The sequence below is a fragment of the Camelina sativa genome, chromosome 6, assembly GCF_000633955.1.
Source record: "Camelina sativa cultivar DH55 chromosome 6, Cs, whole genome shotgun sequence".
NCBI lineage: Eukaryota > Viridiplantae > Streptophyta > Magnoliopsida > Brassicales > Brassicaceae > Camelina > Camelina sativa.
The window spans coordinates 4,186,204-4,204,147 of record NC_025690.1 but is presented as its reverse complement, the minus strand read 5'-3'; the positions used below and the strand labels follow the sequence as shown (position 1 = coordinate 4,204,147).

At 36.1% G+C, this 17,944-nt stretch overlaps 3 protein-coding genes and 1 long non-coding RNA gene across 5 annotated transcripts; 2 read left to right on the top strand and 2 right to left on the bottom strand.

Annotated features, from left to right (window-relative positions):
* On the top strand, window positions 175–2,791 carry LOC104790375 (cytochrome c1 1, heme protein, mitochondrial-like). Its single transcript, XM_010516115.1, has 8 exons — window positions 175–286; window positions 507–596; window positions 985–1,196; window positions 1,361–1,640; window positions 1,730–1,801; window positions 1,884–2,000; window positions 2,102–2,167; window positions 2,353–2,791. The coding sequence occupies exons 2-8, from the start codon at window positions 537–539 to the stop codon at window positions 2,467–2,469; spliced, it is 924 nt and encodes a 307-aa protein (XP_010514417.1). The 5' UTR covers window positions 175–286; window positions 507–536; the 3' UTR covers window positions 2,470–2,791.
* LOC104790374 lies at window positions 2,908–4,752 on the bottom strand. Of its 2 annotated transcripts, none has more exons than XM_010516113.2 (2): window positions 4,704–4,752; window positions 2,908–4,501 (listed from the first exon to the last, which is right to left on the bottom strand). In XM_010516113.2, exon 2 carries the CDS (start codon window positions 4,408–4,410, stop codon window positions 3,178–3,180), a length of 1,233 nt encoding a protein of 410 aa, XP_010514415.1. In that variant the 5' UTR covers window positions 4,411–4,501; window positions 4,704–4,752; the 3' UTR covers window positions 2,908–3,177. The 2 variants fall into 2 exon arrangements, with proteins under 2 accessions (XP_010514415.1, XP_019102196.1); XM_019246651.1 differs by lacking the exon at window positions 4,704–4,752 and adding an exon at window positions 4,644–4,678.
* Window positions 9,823–11,019, bottom strand: LOC104790373. The gene has a single exon (XM_010516112.2). It carries the CDS (start codon window positions 10,984–10,986, stop codon window positions 9,973–9,975), a length of 1,014 nt encoding a protein of 337 aa, XP_010514414.1. The 5' UTR covers window positions 10,987–11,019; the 3' UTR covers window positions 9,823–9,972.
* On the top strand, window positions 12,457–13,389 carry LOC104790372. The gene is made up of 3 exons (XR_768681.2): window positions 12,457–12,583; window positions 12,689–12,812; window positions 12,913–13,389. It is a non-coding gene; the product is annotated as an uncharacterized LOC104790372 (long non-coding RNA).

Below are 17,944 nucleotides of genomic sequence, written 5' to 3'. Positions count from 1 at the left end.
ATAATAATTTTTTTTTTTTTGGTTCTTTCTTATTTCGTATGTACATTAGAAAGAAAAAAAAAAGTTGATGGAGTTATTATGGAGACTCATAAATATATTTCGGAATAAATTGGGCACGTACAAATTTAAGGTTGGCCCATTAAGGCCCAAATAAGTGATACTGTCGTGTGTCTAGCAGCCGCTGTGTCATCGTGGAACTCCCATTTTCTCTCGTCTCTCTTTTTTACTTCTTCGTTCCTTCCCAACTCGATCGTCTCCGTCGCCGATCTCGTTTCTTCATTTTCCGGTGAGATCCCATCTCTATCCGTATATCTCGTATTCGAATCCTTCGATGTATTCTTCGGGCATTTTTTGATTGATTAGAGCTATCTATATATTCGTCGGATCTGTGTATATAGTTTCAGATTTCTAGGGCTTTTTCGCTTTTTCTTTTATTCGTATATGTTTCGTGAAATCGCATTAGATTCAGTTTTCTGTTTTGATTCAATTTCATTTTTGTTCTTCAGCGAGTTGATTGGTACAAAGCGTTTGATCAAATGGTTGGAGGAGGAATTATCCAGCAAATTCTTAGGAGGAAGCTTCACTCCCAATCAGTTGTGAGATTTTTTTTTTCTTCAGTCTTAATCTTACATTTTCCTCTATTCTAGTATGATTTACGATTTCAGCTTGGGATCTGTTTTTAGAGATTTCTTTGTTATTTGTTTGGGTTCTGTGGGTAAAGCTTTGTGTTTTTGGAGATTCAAATTAGCTAACGAGTGATAGAGAATCATCTCTTGCATTGTTAGTGAAGTTTTTCATTTTTTGGAACATAGACAGGAGACATTGATTTGATTTGTGTGATTTGTCTTCCTGTTATGAACTTTTTAGCATGGCAGGGTCTTTTAGTTATGTTTAGTTTCTGCTTCAATGTGAAAACCTTAGTAGAACGCAGCAATCTCTTGCCAGTCCATTTTGTCTGATCATTGGTTTTGTGTTATCTTGCAGGCAACTCCAGTGTTGTCTTGGTTTTCTTCGAAGAAAACTCATGAGGATGCTGGCTCTTCTGGTGTAAGAGCACTTGCTCTCTTGGGTGCTGGTGTTACAGGACTGTTGAGTTTTTCTACTGTTGCATCTGCTGATGAAGCTGAACACGGATTGGAATCTCCAAATTACCCTTGGCCTCATGATGGCATTCTCAGCTCATATGACCATGCTTCGTGAGTGTTTATCTACATATTTTCACCACTCTCTTTTCTTCTTGTTTTAAAAGTGAAAAGAGTGTGGCTCCTGTTAACTTATATAGATAGGCTGTGCAACTTCAGGCTTCAGCTAATAGATTGATATTGTATTAACTTATGAAGGTTTGTTGTTGTATGCGCAGGATCCGTCGTGGGCATCAAGTTTATCAGCAAGTCTGTGCATCTTGTCATTCAATGTCTCTGATCTCATACCGAGATTTGGTGGGTGTCGCCTACACAGAAGAAGAAGCGAAGGCAATGGCAGCTGAAATCGAGGTAGTAGATGGACCTAATGATGAGGGTGAGTTGTTCACCCGTCCTGGTAAACTTAGTGACCGGTTTCCTCAGCCATATGCGAATGAATCAGCTGCAAGGTTTGCTAATGGTGGAGCTTATCCTCCTGATCTAAGTCTTATAACTAAGGTCTGCTGCAGCTGCTACTTCACTTAAACTTAACAACTGTAAAAACTTGTGTTCTGTGTTCTAAATAGTTTTAATGTTCTGCCTGCCAGGCACGCCACAATGGTCCAAATTATGTCTTTGCTCTTCTGACTGGTTACCGTGATCCTCCTGCTGGCATTTCGGTAAGTTTCTCTCTCATTTTACACATTGGACTTATTCAAATTCAAAGTGCTGGTTATGACAATTCCAATGATAATTGTACAGATAAGAGAGGGGTTACACTACAATCCTTATTTCCCTGGTGGAGCAATTGCTATGCCGAAAATGCTCAACGATGAAGCTGTTGAGTATGAGGATGGTGTCCCCGCCACAGAAGCACAGGTTAGTTTTCCCCCTCTTGAATATTAAAAAACATGAATGTTTAGGCCTTATGGATCTGTCCTTTCTCAGTGTCATGATTTGCTTTTTGATTTACGGTGCAGATGGGTAAAGATATTGTATCATTCTTGGCCTGGGCAGCTGAACCAGAAATGGAAGAGAGGAAATTGGTACGTTTATCTTTCTTTGTTCTCTGGTGAACAATGCATTTTCTCCCTTAGACTTTGCTGTTAAAGTGACACCAATTTCAATCAAAGTTACTAGATTTAGTTAATGACCGAACTAGGGGACTTGAGAGAACTAATTGTTGTACCAAGTGTACATGACGCATAAATGTTGGTTGCACTATTTTCAGATGGGTTTCAAATGGATATTCCTACTCTCTCTCGCTCTGCTCCAAGCTGCGTACTACAGGCGACTGAAATGGTCGGTTCTCAAGTCCCGCAAGCTGGTTCTCGACGTGGTTAACTAAAGCGCCGCTGAAAAGCTTTTGCATCGGCCACACACAGTCGTATTTTTCAACAGTGGATGTTAAAATAGAGAAGAGCCTTTCTCTGGGTAATAACGTGTCTCCATTTTTATGTGTCATAAAAATCTTTGATGAGACAAGTTCTCACCTGTAAGGTGAAAAGACCTCATCGTTCTTCTTTTTTCCTTCGATTATTACTAGAGAGTTTTATTTATGAGGATGATCACGAAAACTTGTTCTTTTTCGCCTCATAATAATCACACATGATTTTGAGATTATGTCATTTGTTATGTTCGTCTCAATAAAGAAGAATTTTGTACTCTGATTTTGTTGTCTATTTTGGGTCGATTCTTTGCATTCTTTGATGCCAAGAGTAGTATACTACTATACTTAGTTAAAAAGGGAAATTATTACAATAAACAACAATAAATAAATGTCAAATGCAACATAGTCTACTCTTTTTTATTTGTATGCTATAATTGATATGGATAAAGTCACATAAAAGTATTAATAATAAACGAAATTACAACACATCCATTACACTGAAAACTTACACATATGATTTTCTCCAATTGCCCTTGTAAATATTGCTTATTCATCTCTCTCGAATAAATATTACCTAATGAACCCCATTTTATAACCTAATGATCCAACGTAAACTATAATAAGAGTATTACTCTTACCATTACGATCTTCCTTTTGCCTATCCGATCAAGCTCTCACAGGCTTTTGTAATACAGCTGAGAGATACACCTGTGCATCCGCCTTCTCTCCAATAACCCATTTAAGCTTCTTATACCCAAACCTCTCGATCAAACGTGTAAGATCTTTCTTCTTCTCGTCGTTTGCGCAGTAGAAGTTATCCAACCAGAACAATCCACCAGGTTTCAAAACCCGATCAAGATCGAACATCAAGAACTCAAGCTTCTCGGGTTTACCCTCAACATCTAATCCGCTAGAAGCATGGATAAGATCGAACACATTGTCAAAAAAAGGGAATCTATGGTCTAAACTCAAGAACAACGGAAAAAGCCCTCTCGCGGCTATGAACTCACTAAACGGAGCACCAATGTTCAACGTGTTAGTGATCACAGTCACGTTCTTCTCAGCCATTCTCGCTACGAAAGTCCCTGATCCACCACTAACATCAAACCCGATTCGAACTTTCCCACTTCCTAAACCCAACACATCATCAATCAAGAAATCGTTCTTCCCCTTAACCTTCACAAACCTATCTTTCTCATTACCTAAATCAAAACAACCAACACATTCCCGGCTAAGTTTCTTACCTTTCAAGCAATCAAAACTCTTGCAACCAAGTCCACTCCAGTTAACACTCTTGTTACTAACAGATCTCCACAACGAATCAGGAAACCGACTCAGATCCTGCTTCTGCACCGTTTTCGCCAAACACCTCCTCCGCGGCAACGGCTCACACGCACGAAGAATCAACTTCTGGCCAAGGCTCCAATCATCAGGACATCTATCAAACACTTTGTATGACATATACTGAGAAAGCAAATCCGCAGATTTCTCGCAAGAGTGTCCAACGGAGGACACCATTTCAGTGATCCCTGTACGCGAATCTTTCCCCAAAGGAAGCTGATGACGCTGGAGGAACAATTTGAGCTCAGGTACAATGTTAGGTCGAGAGAGATCAATAGATTCGTATCCAAGCATCTGTTTCTCCATCTGAGCAAGCTTGCGCTGAGACGAATCGATCTCTCGGAGGATCAAAGAGAGGTGCTGAGAGACGAGTGAGATGTTGTTGGAGTGGTGGACGAGTGGCGAGTTAGCTTGGGAATGAGAGGAGAAAGCGTATAAGGCGAAGAGATTCGTGGTGACGACGGAGAACAGCATGAGGAGGTTAACGGCGGAGGAACAAATCGTTGTTCGTCGGAATCTGGCTGTTCCATCGCCGATCTTTAAAGACACAGATCCCATTTTTTAGACTCTCTTCGTCGGTGAGAGGATTGAGTATAAGAGAAGAGCTCAAGTTAAAGTCTCACTATAGCTTGAATCTTCATTGTTGAATCTGCACAGAGAAATTTTCAAAAAAGTTTCACATTTCTTGCTTCGATTACTCCGATTTGAATCATTCAGATCTACCGGGAAAATTCAACAGGATAAATTGCGAAAGTATATGAACAAAAATCAAGATTGATGAATGAACGAACATTGAAGAAGCTTACTAAAGAGACGAAGATTGAGAAAGAGAGAGAGCGAGAGAGCATTACCGTGATTTCAGCACTGGCGAGTGAATTGAATCGCCGACATGATTAGTCTCAGTCAACACGTGAGTGACAACAATTTAACTTCTTTTTATGGGCTTTGATTGCATTTGGGCTTAGTTTTAATCCAACCCATGTGATATAAGCAGCACATACAGTACTTTTAGAGGTCATATGATTTTTTGTTGTTAATGTTAAAAATCTAAAAAAAAACACTTATGCAATCTGTTGTCTTGAAGTAATGCTATTATGTGTAATATTCACTTTAATAAAGATCATTTCACAACATGTACTTAAAAATTCTAATATAGATTGACGAAATGTTTGGAAAAAAAAATGACAGAAAAAAAAAAGCAAAGAATAAGGAAAAGTTAAGAAAGAACTAAGAACAAAGTAAGCAAAACATAACATTTGGTGACGACATTTATCCGGTCTTTATCCACGACATTTATCCCGTGGGTGAGGATGACATGGCATATGCTACATTCCACCCAGTCTTTCTTCACTTCTGTGGGCGACCGAAGATACTTGACCGCGTCAGGATTCCCCTTTGGTGCAACATTAGGCAAGTCTGCAAGCAAGAGGATGCTACCGCTATGCGATCACGTCTTTCATAGGAAGTGTATTTGGGACAATAACATTGACCCTTATGAAATAACTAAAAATAATGAATATTTTATGAACAAAATGGTAATAAAATAAGAAAAAAACCTAATGTTAATACTGTTATTAAACAATTTTATGGACTTGTTAATAAAGAATCATAAATAAATTGAGTTTTGTCTAATTTTGTATGTAATGGGCTTTAAATGTTAATATAATCAATAAAATAAAAACATGATGCTCTTCTTTCTATTGTTGGCACCTCAACATTTTGGAGAATCATGGAACTGACACCTTAGTTAAAACATGCGGTCAATTAAATTATAATAATTATTACAGCTTAACTTTGATATTTAATAATATTCATATCTCTTTCCATATCAATTTTATTAGTTAACTAGGTATTAGTCCACGCAATGCGTGATTGCATGCATGATAGTTTTTATTATATTTCTAAATATTTATAAAAATAATATTTTGTTTTTTTCTAGTAATAATAACATAATCAAATAAGAATTTTTTTCTTAAGATTGTATTATAGTAAACTTGTATCAAACAAAATTATCAAAAAAATAGTAACTATATATAAAAATAATATGTATAAATATTTGTCATTTCAAAGTTTAAAGAAATATAAATAGAAGATATATAATTTTTTTTTTCAGCAGAAGAAAAAGAAGAAGAAGAGAGATATATAAATATATATATATAACTAAAAATATAGCTAAGAAAAATAAAAAATATGAAAATTTAACTAAAGACATTTTATCTCATTTTATCTTGAAAGATAAACAAATTAGTGGGAGAACGAAATTTATAATAATTATGGGGTAGGAGTTACATTTGAGTTAAATGTAGTATTACACATGACATTAAATGTGAGTTAATTAGAAATAAATTTTTAATTTGTTTTGTTTCATTTTATAAAAGGAATACCAAGTGGTCCAATGAAATTTTAAACTTATACATGATTTGTTTTTTTGTTGATACAAACTCATACATATTCAAATTCATATTATTTGGTAAGTGACAAACTAAATTAGTGTTCGTATAGCATCACATGAACTTCAATCTAAATATTTTTAAAAATTTCCAAGGAAAACTTCTATCTTTTTGGTTTCTTTTTCTAAATTTTCACTCATCAATTTAATTTCTAGTGCTAGATTTCATACTTTTATAATTTAATGCATAATTTCTATAATTTAATTTTTATATTAAAATGTGAGTTAAATGTCATGATTAAATATTTTTCATTTGTGGATTAAAATAAATAATTTTCTTAATTGCATTGCCAACTGCACCAATAAGGAGAAAGTGAAACATTACTTTTATGTATATGATTAGATGGTATATTTTAAAAATTATATTCTTTTTCTATATATTACTCCATTTAAATTTGAGTGCTAGAAGAGAATAGAGAATTGGTCATGGATATTTTCAATCTTATGACCTTGAGGGGTGAATATAGTAGAAGAATATTAAAAAAATTATTACTTATAAGATGGTAATCTAAAATAGACAATGAAGATAAACCTTTTAAAACAGCAAAAACAATGTAATATATATATATATATATATACATACATACCTTAAAAACTCCAAAAATATAATTTAGAATTAAGCTTTTACAATGATATTTGAATTGATTTTTTAACCCATACAACAACAACAACAACAAAGATTTGAGGTATAGTAAAAGAGGATGAGAGAATGAATGAATGAGAGAAAAGAGAGTGAGTATTTATAGGAATAGAAGTGATGTAGAATTATATTTAGAAAAATAGGAGTTACATTTCTAAGTTATTATGTGTTTTAGTTATATTCTTTTTCTATATTTTACTCCATTTAAATTTGAGTGTTAGAAGAGAATATAAAATTAGACATAGATCTTTTTAACTTCATGACCTTGTGGGGTGAATATAGTAAAAAAGTATAAAAAATGATTACTTACAAGATGATAATCTAAAATAGACAATGAAGATAAACCTTTTAAAATATCAAAAACTATGAAGATAAACCTTTTAAAACATCAAAAACTATTTATTAATAACAACAACAACAACAACAACAAAAATTTGAGATATAATTGAAGAGGATGAGAGAATGAAAGAATGAATATTTATAGGAATAGAAGTGATGTAAAATTCTAATTTCTTATGTGTTATAATACAATTCTAAATTCTAATTTCTTATATTAAAATGTGAGTTAAATGTCATGATTAAATTTTTTTTTTATTTTTGGATTCAAATAAATAATTTTCTTAATTAATTGCATTTCCAAGTGTACCAATAAGTAGAGAGTCAAACCTTACTTAAGAATAATTATATAACTTGTATACAATAATTATGTCAATTATAGGTGTGCATCATGAATATCTTTAACGGAAGATGTTTTATTAAGTGTGATAGTCGATGAAAATATACACATATATTACAATATAAGGATAAATTAATTATTTGTAAAACGTTATACACATACACTAAAAACATAAGAAAAAAATAAATACAATAATTGACTGCACAAGATATTTATTTTATAAAATAATATACATCATTTTTTATAACATTACTTATTATACGTCTGTCTTTAAGAGGAACTGGTTTTAGTCCTGGATTTGGTGAAAATGCAATAGAGGTGAGTACCAGTGGCCCACTTGCAGCTTCTCATATATGTATATATGTCATGTTTCAATTCTAGAATAAATAACATTAGTTTGTTAAGTGTTAGATATTGAAAGACCAATATATTGTTTACTTGATAAGTTTTAAACACATCTTACAAAAAAAAATTGCACATATCCTAGGTATTTACTCATTTTAAGATGAATGTTTGTTTGTTTTTGTTGTATTTTCTGATTTGGATTTAGAGTATACTCCAAGTTTCCTCAAAATAAAACAATAGAAAAAACAATCTTGCGGCATAGAGCGGGCACGATCCTAGTCATATACTTACAATATAAAAGAGTAAACATGTGTATTTTGTAGAAAAAGTAATAGGGACACTAAATAATATTTCAAGAGGGACAGAATTAAAATTTCTTACCAAATAGGCAAATAATAGTAGTTCTGAAATTTTAACCGTGGCAACTGTCCACTTTACCACTACCTACGTCCGCCCTTGCTTGTACGGCTGCAAGAGATGGGGACTTTCACGATCTCTGAGTTCTTATATCTTGTCTCCTCCCATCCTCGACTCGGAATTTGATCTCAAATCATTACATATTAGAGCTTCTGCTAGTGGATTGCTTTTGATCAAAATTGTAGACTCATACGTAAATGGGTTTAAATTTCGTCCTTGCACTCTTTCTAAAAAAAATTACTATTATTCCAATATTTGTGGCCTTGCTACACGTGTAAAAAATGATGTCGTTTTTGGGCTACAAGGTCTAGGAGTGCATGTACTACTTCGGGAGGATTTATCATGTACATTGACGCCACTACTAGATACGATGATCATAGGTTTGGAAGCTTAAGGATTTGTTGAAATGGGAGTTGGCATGGGATATCAATTTAGTATGTAAAGGAGATTCGTATCAATCACCTTAATGATGATCGGATGTCAATCCTCTATATATATGTAAAGAAGTATATTGTGTATTTACTCCTATATGAATACCATAGTCTCCACTCCTTGTATAAGTACTCCTGTTTATACTTTAATGAGAATCATCCTTCCATATTATGGTAACAGAGCAGTAAGATCTACAAAGACCAAAAATTTTTTATAGTATATATCGAGTTTGGTATTACCTCTAGTCCACTAGCGATGCATCCCTTTGATACCAATATTCTTTATTTGATGAGCCTTGATAAAAAGTGTATGATGTCCATTAATTTGCAGACGCAAAAGTCTATGATGCATAAAGATTCAGATAATTATAGTGACGATAATTGCAATATAGATAATTTATATTTAAATGTCCCATTGTAACGGCTCGTACTGGTATATGTTTGTTTTGGCAGTTTGTGCCCTCACTTTGGATGGATGATGTCCCTTGTCCGCCTCCTTGTGTTCACTGTGGACGACCCTAACTACAAAATTTTATTAAAAATGAACTATCATGTAGCAAATTCTGTTTTCCATTTTTCCATTTTTTTTTTTTTATGTTGTAATTCGAAGACGGCCTTCGCCTTTGGTTTGGTACTCATCCCAAATTTTGGATACCCCTATATGCTGCTTTATTTTTATTTTGTTTCAAAACCTATTCAAAAATATTAGCTCAAGTACGCAGCTATTTACACTTTTGTAATTTGACATATTAACAAGAGTCCCAATTCGATTCGTGTACAGAGAGACCATATATAGATTCATATACAGGAGTGCGTTTACTAACGTTGTTCATTTCGTCGCTTAAGCGGTTTAAAAGGACGTCGTACGTTTATTTAAAGGCATTCAACGTAGCTCTATTTTATAAAATCGGCTACATATTTGGGGTCAAGTTTTCACGGATGTGTTTATATGTCATTAGCGTTATTGTATGTTTTACCAAATCACAACCACAAACCACGAGGAAAGGAAATAGAGACTTAAGAAATTATATAATTGCAATACAGAAAAGAAAAGCTCACAGACTCATGAATCATGACAATTCAGTTTGATGATGTTTAACGATAAAAATGTTTGTGCACGGAATCTGGAATATGCGTTTAGTATCATCATGAAATCCAAAAACTACCACCTCCGAAGCAAGTGGTTTAGTAAGTATGGGAAGAGAAGCTTAATAACGCAAATCACTTCATCCTGCTTCTTCTTTTTGGTAAGCCTATACTCTTCCATAACCCAAGTCACCTCCACATCTTGTCCTTGAAGAACATATCTTTGTTGTACCGTCTTTATAAACTTAAAGACTCTCTTGATACCATGAACCTTCCCTTCCTTCGACTTAACCACCTTATCACGGCCCATGATCCTCCAACAACCGCCATCGCATCCATCGGTTTTACCACAAGCCTTTGTTCGTTTCACGAAGAAGAAACGTCTCTTTTTAAGATCCTCATAGCTCTGTTCAAGACTCACATGCGTCGATGGCTCCACACAGTACACGTCGTTTGAGGTAGACCAAATGTTTCCTTTTTTATCGATGAGCATCTGCAGATAAGATAGATCATCTGGTGAAGAATAAGGTAAACCGATTCCATAATCTGACAACGAGATCCTTGCAGGAAATGGTAACGATTGTGATGTGAAGAGATACGAGAAATGCTTGGCTAGCAAGAAAGTAATCTTGGTTTCGAACATAAGCCTAATCTTGCAAATCACAGCTGCTTCATCATCTCGCTTCCCTCTATTCACAAGCCTATACTCTTCCATTACCCAAGTTCTCTTGTATTCCCTTAGTTTCTTCTTCTCGCAGAACTTGAGAATCCTCTTGAACCCTAGAAACTTCCCGGTCTTCTCTGATCGTATCAGTTTATCATTACCCATGATTCTCCAGCAGCCAGATTCGCATCCATCGGTTTTACCACAATCCTCTGTTCGAGACATAACGAACGCAAAGATAGGGTTTTTAGAATCGAACACCTCCCTCGGATTCTTGTTGAACACGTCTACGTCTTGGAAAAAGTTGTTTGGCTTGGCATTTCCGTTTTTTAGAATCGAATCCAGATGATATGAGATTAACTCATCATCGTCTTCATCATGCACATATAACACATCGTTCTCTATCTCCATCTCCATCTCCATCATGCTTTCTTTGTTGTTTCTTGGGTATGAAGCGAAGTAGAAGAAGAAGAAGACGACGAGAGAACGATACAGACTACTTTACTCATTATATACCGTTAACATCATATTGACTGATTTGCCCTTGTTTATTCTGCAACTACTTTCTTCTTCCATTAATACGTAACGTTGCTCTTTAATGGGCTATGTTTTTACATTGGGCTTAGTTTTAATCCAAAGCCATGTGATCAAACAAACCAGAAAGGGTTCAAAACCGGAAAAGAAAACCACCGGCGCATATGTTTTCCCGGCAATAATCAGAGTTTCCGTCACCGACGTGAGAAAAACATCTCTATATTGGATGAGATGTCTCTTTCACGGGCTCTGCGTAAACACGAATGGCGAGTAAACTTGATCATCTCCATCATCATCACCAATCCACCATCACCAATCTTCAAGGAGATTTGATACTTGTATTGTATATATTGATACTCACCCACCTTCAAGTGCTCACGTAGACGCGAGGTTTTCCTTCCTTTTTAACCTGTAGTTTCTGATTTCTACTAATTATAGTTGACAAGGACCACCAATGTCAAAGCTGGGAAAGGCAAACTAAATTAGATATACTTGTGTTGTAACTTGTAAGTAACTTGTAACGTGGAGACAAAGAGATGAAATAATAACCAAGTCCCACATCGGTAGTCTTAAAACTTGTAAACTTATATATATATATGGTAGAAATCGTTCAGTAGATTGTCAATTGAGCGTGAGATAGAAGTTCCAAGTTCTTAACATGTCTTTGGGGCTAATGAGATTGAAAGATTGAAGAACCATTTCATTAATAGAATAATGGGATGACATAACTCATTCTCGATTGACATTTAAAAAATTTGATGAGCATTCCCATACTATTGATTAATCATGACAACTTTTTTTTTTAAAAAACATTGAATGTAAAAATTTATTTAAAAAAAAACCATTCTTAATTTACAACTCATTCTCGATTGACATTTTTTTTTTTAAATCATTCTATAAATTTTCATAAACATATATGGAATTTTAAACTATTCTATATTAAAGAATTTGATGAGCATTCCCATACTATTGATTAATCATAACAACTTTTTTTTTTTTAAACATTGAATGTAAAAATTTATTCAAAAAAAAACCATTATTAATTTACAACTCATTCTCGATTGACATTTTTAAAAAAAAAAATCATTCTATAAATTTTCATAAACATATATGGGATTTTAAACTATTCTATATTAAAGAATTTGATGAGCATTCCCATACTATTGATTAATTATGACAACTTTTTTTAAAAAAAACAATGAATGTAAAAATGTATTAAAAAAAAACCATTGTTAATATACAACTATGTGTTACTTTAAGTTTGAAAATTATTCTAACATAATGATTAAACCAGTATTTACAACTATGTGTTACTTTAAGTTTGAGAAATTGTTCTAAGATAATGATTAAAGTATCTTCTCCTTTAAGTTTGAGAAAATTGTATACACCATGTCCAACCACCATACCAGTGCACATATTCTGTTCGACAAATTTCACGATTTGCGTTGCCATCGCCATGACGCCTCATATTCCTCTCCATTCAGATATGGTAAATTGTCAATTTAACTGCATATCTCAGAAATGAGAGCTAGGTTTTATTAATCGTTGTTTATGAATACACTATGTTGTGTACTGATGTTTGTCTCATACACAGATCTAGTTTGCCTCATACACAGATCTAGTTTTCTACAGATAAAATCTTCCATAAGGTTGTAAATCTTGATCTAGATACAAGTGAAACAAAGTGGTGAAACTTGCAAATCCTCAAGCTCGTCGAGGTAAGCAATTTTCAATTGTTTGTTTTTTTTTTAGTTTTTCCTGACCTCTTCTTTAAGGTATTTTGATTGTCTAACATCATATTAATTGCATATTTATCAGTCAAATCCTTGTACTAAAAGTGGTTACCTTGTGGACTGGCAATGGAATCAACCGGCACATGTACCGGAATGTTTACTGCTCCATCTTGAGATAGTTGTGTGGTTAAGATATGATTGGCAATGAGAAGATGAGAACAAGGTTTCCAGGTACATTTTAAAAAAAAGGACAATGTTTGAAGAAAGCAATTTTCTCCACAAGATCCCACAGCGGTAAAGAGCCCAAAATGTAAGAAGAGAAAAGCAAGGCATTCAACGAGTTGGCTAGTGTGGTTGGGGCTTCCGAGTCATGTCTCTTTGAGATCAAATGAGTTATCCCATCTCTACATTATTACGTTGTTTGTGATTCACAAAGTTGACTCTTTTTTTTCCTACTTGTATTTCATTGGTCTTTAATTCCAGTCACATGTTTACTGCTTTCTTATTCCTGCTGCCAAGATTATTCGGTCAGTAATTTCTTGGTTTCATACACTTTTGTTTATGCTTTGATCCTTATATTACCTTAAAGTTTGCTTTACTACTCTATGATGATGATTTTGATGTTATACTTATAACTCCGTACTAGATTTTAATCCACGGTATACCGCGGGATAATTTTATTATGATTATTAAAAAAGAATATATTGTATGTTATATTTTTATGTTTATTTTAGTTTGGTTTGATTAATATTTACATTCTATAAGTTTCGTTGGATTGTATTTTTTATTCTGGTTTCGAGTATGTTTTCATAACTATTTAGAATGTTTTTTAAATTGGATTGTTAATTTTACAAAAAAAACAATATGCACATACATGCATATATTAGTAATGACCCACTCGAGATGATTATTTTGTATAACGTTTGGACTTCAATAATATATTTGGTTTCCTAACTAATCAATTGATATATGAATGTGTATCGAAGATGAATACAATCAAGCAAAGCTCATTCATGTCATATAGTGAAGTATTTGTAGAAACTGGGTTTCACACGATGAATTTGTTTGAAGGGGGAAACAAATTCAGTAAAACTATCTCTCTAAGAACTCGAATCAAAATTAGTTAGCAAAAGAGAATCGAAATCTCTTGAGGAAGAAGTTAGGGTTTTCGCTCAAGAACAAGTAAAAGTAGAAGAATTGTATTAATTGTTGGATGGATTACAATGGAGAAGTCTCCCCCCTTTTATACAATTTCGTTTGATCACAAAATATATTAACTTTCCTTGTAGCCCGAAACAAGATATAGAAAGTTCTCATCTCTTCCTCAAGTCAGCCGTCGGGCGAATCAAGAAGTCGGCTTTTCATCGATGGGGTTGGGCCTCTTCGTCCGAACAGGCCTTAAGTATATCATCAGTTAGGACCCTTAACCGGATTTCCGTTTAAGTAATCAATTTATCTTTCTGGTTCAGATCGGTATGTTGGGGGTGCTAAATCCCGCACCAACAATTAGTCCCCCCCCAGTTCAGAATATTCGGAAATAAATTCGAATTTTAGAACTTTAGGGAAGAAAATATCAGATCTAAACTATAAAGAAAAAGAGATTTAATATTTATTTACCTTTTACTTAATCCTCCTCCACGTGTCACATACGTCGCATCTGTTAGGTTGGAAGATGAAAGGTCGACTTTTCGTAAGGTTGTCGCCCATTCGATTCTATAAATACGGAACTCCCCTCTTCATTTCTCATTTTTCGCCAACAGCTTCAAGGTACTCCGCTTTGCTCTCTCCTCACTTTGCTTGTTTACGTATATATTTATTTTATATTGCTACCCTCAGCTTCCTCCGCACTCTCTGATCGCCCATCATGACAAACAATTCAGAACTTGTCTCCTCGCCCGAAACCGAAAGTGACCAATTAGTTCGATGCAACTCCAGGCGTAAGGCTCCCAATCCATAATGTATCACACAGATCGGAAGATCTGTCAGACCCAGCTTTGAAGTTCAGCCGCTTTTAACCCGGTGATCGGCTGGAGCTTCTTCCTCTCGAACTCGGCCCTCGAGCCAAGGGTTAAATAGCCCCGAGGATGAAAACACTGAGTCTGCCAACATTAACCTACACCTGGAAGAAGATCGGTTCGTCCCCTTTGGAATCTCGATCGAAGACATTGACCATGTATTAGATCACGAAACACGAATTAGAGGCGAAAAAAATTTGAGTTCGGTCAGATCGGTCAATGATATGTTGAACTCTTGCGGTTTGGGTAACAGCGGCATTACAATCATAATCCCACGGGATGATCAACGCCCCTGGAGCCCTCCGGAAGGATACATCTGTCTTTATGAAGACTATTTCACTGAATGTCGGCTTTGGTTTCCGATTCCAGCTTTACTATCGTTGTACGCTCAACGACGCAGGATACTGATATGCCTATTCGCTCCAGGCAGTATTTGTAACTTCATTGCTGCTATTACTATAGCGACCGAAGTTGGAATTGAGATCGGAGTTCAATGCTTCGAACAATTTAGAGCGATGGGCAAAGCGAGGACAATGTTCCCAAGTTTCGCGAGTTCTCTTGGGCAAGCCTCAGAACCTATCGGATCATGCGTAATCGAGGCTAGCGCCCTCGAAACTGTGCATTGAACTCCCTCAATGAAGGCCTATCTGACAACGTCCCTGTTCAAGACGTTGATGAACATGTCGACATAGTCGGGTTGGAGGACACCGTGGAAGCAGGTGATCCTTCTTTAATTCCAGATGAGGCTAACTCCCCGACCGCTGAATAGAACATCCTTCCGCCTGAAACTGGGGAGAGAAGAAAAAAGAAGAAGAAGAAGCAGAATAAGGGGAAGCAAATCGGGGATCCTGAATCGCAATCCAAGGTCAATCGCAAACGCTCGGCTAACGATGCCGGGTTGGAATCCGCTGATCAATTCCGCTAAAAAAGGGGAAACGACAGAACTGATCGATTTGACTTCGACTACTTTGGTGACGGTCCCCTGGTAACGAGCCAAGCAGCCTCCGGTGAACTCTTTCGGAATCTGAAGATGTCCTCTTGGATTCTTCCAGAAGCAGGCAAATTGGAGTTCGAACAAGCATACCTTGACATAGCTGAATCCCATTTAATGGTCTGTATTACTATTTTCCCTCAACTTGTTTGAACTTTGTATGGGCGATCTGACGCTCCTTCTTCTTTTCTCTTCTTTTCTTTTGTTGAACAGACCGCTGCTAAAATCAACAAGGTGACTCAATTATATGATAGGCGGTTGAAGTTAGTATCAACTTCTGGATTCGAGTTCGATAAAGTAAAGGAATGCTTAGAACAGGTTCGAACGAATAGCAAGGCCAAAGATGACTAGATCAAGGAGCTAGAAGCTATTATCGCTGAAAAAGACGAATTCATTGCGAATTCTGAAGCGAAGATTGGCAATCTGAACTCCCAGACGCTTACTCTCGAAGAAGAGAAATCCAGACTGCAGCAGGAGTGGGATGAATTGAAGGCCAAGCTGGACTGTGAAGTCAACAGACTCCGCCAGGATTGTCTGGAAAAAGTGCAACGAATTGCGAAGAAGGCACAAACTCGACTGGACAGGGTGAAAGCCTACATGCTTGAGCAAAATACGGTAGTTCGCCCCAAGGAGGATATGCTAAACCAGGCTTTTGGGATTCATGAGATGGTGCGGTATTTGATCGAAAAAGGGGTAGTCATTCCTGAGAGCAAATCGCGAAGATCAACAAGAAGAAGGCAGAGGCCCAGGAACGTGTCGATGCGTTGGACGTCATCGAACTGGGAGAGAATGACCTTGTCATGTCTCCTGATCAGCTTGGCTTCGGACTTCTCCGTCCTGGGGTTATGGCTCCGGATTCCGTACGACATCAACACGGATCTAATACTGCCGCTTTTTAGGCTAATCTGTCAGATGATTTGGATGCTTAACTGCTTTTATTTTTAATTAACTATGAACTCTTTTGGATCCGGGTTTTTAAAAAACCCTTGTAATAACATTACCCCTTTTATATTAATGAGTTTTGTCCGAACTAACGAGAGAGGAATGACGATGAATGTATTTCATTGATAAAGTATGTATATATATACATATATATTATTATTATTATTATTGACACGTGGCTAGAGACATTGAATGTCTGCACAGTCTTTAATTGCGACCCTCGGGACACAGTGAGAAATTTGCTGCATTCTGATTGGTAGAATCAATGGCGGTTGTTCGCAGAGTTTGAGTATAAATAGAGGAAGAGTTGGATCCTTGGTAGACATTCGCAACTTCTTTGAAAAGTAAAAGGAAAAAGATGCCAGTTACTACCTGATCTGCATGGTTAAGGAGGGCCCGGGAAAGGATAGACGCCGCATCTAGCGGTCGGGATCCAAACTTGCCGGATAACCCCCCCCTCAAGAAGTACGAGAAACGTCCCGATCTCGTGAGTTCGCTCCGAGCTCCAACACCATCGTCCCGGGGGTGTCTCCTTTACAATTGGAGCTTCGAGGGTACCGAGCTCATCGTAAATGAATGGGTGCGTATATCAAGGTGCTTCGCCCGAAGCTTAACCAGCTCCATCGTCTCTACCGTTTGGAAGGGACCATTCAAGTTCTGGACGGGCTTATTGACGAAGGTTTCTTCCTGGCGCAGTGGCGTATGGACCGCCTACTTGTTGAGCATGCAGCATGCAAAGAACTGGTCGACCGTATGAAGGGGCCTGATCTACCTGAAAGCAACCACGAACCCCTGGGAGAAACTACCTTCCCGTTCATAACAGATGTCTGGGCCTACCGAGCTTGTCTGAAGAGGTTGATCCAGTTTGTTAATTATCTGGAGTCGACGGGTCAAGCCTTCCGTGAACGTCATCTAGTTGAGGGCCCATGTGCCTTCATAGAACTCATGATGTCCGAGGGGTCCGGGTTGCCAATTGAAAGGCTAGAAGCTTTGTAGCGGGTACACCGATAGAAAGCTTACCGCTTAGAATTGTTTTTAGGATATTATTTTTATTATTATTTTTCCCTTTTGTTTTTCTTTTCTTCTTCTTCTTTTTTTTTTTTTTTTTTTTTTTTTTTTTTTTTTTTTTTTTTTTTTTTTTTTTTTTTTTTTTTTTTTTTTTTTTTTTT

What these genes read in the sequence shown, in the direction of transcription:
- LOC104790375 (XM_010516115.1), top strand. Translation starts at nt 537, where the DNA reads ATGGTTGGAGGAGGAATTATCCAGCAAATTCTTAGGAGGAAGCTTCAC. An exon ending in AGCTTCACTCCCAATCAGTT is followed by an intron (nt 597 to 984) that starts GTGAGATTTTTT and finishes GTTATCTTGCAG; the next exon opens with GCAACTCCAGTGTTGTCTTG. An exon ending in AGCTCATATGACCATGCTTC is followed by an intron (nt 1,197 to 1,360) that starts GTGAGTGTTTAT and finishes TTGTATGCGCAG; the next exon opens with GATCCGTCGTGGGCATCAAG.
- LOC104790374 (XM_010516113.2), bottom strand. Translation starts at nt 4,410, where the DNA reads ATGGGATCTGTGTCTTTAAAGATCGGCGATGGAACAGCCAGATTCCGA.
- LOC104790373 (XM_010516112.2), bottom strand. Translation starts at nt 10,986, where the DNA reads ATGATGGAGATGGAGATGGAGATAGAGAACGATGTGTTATATGTGCAT.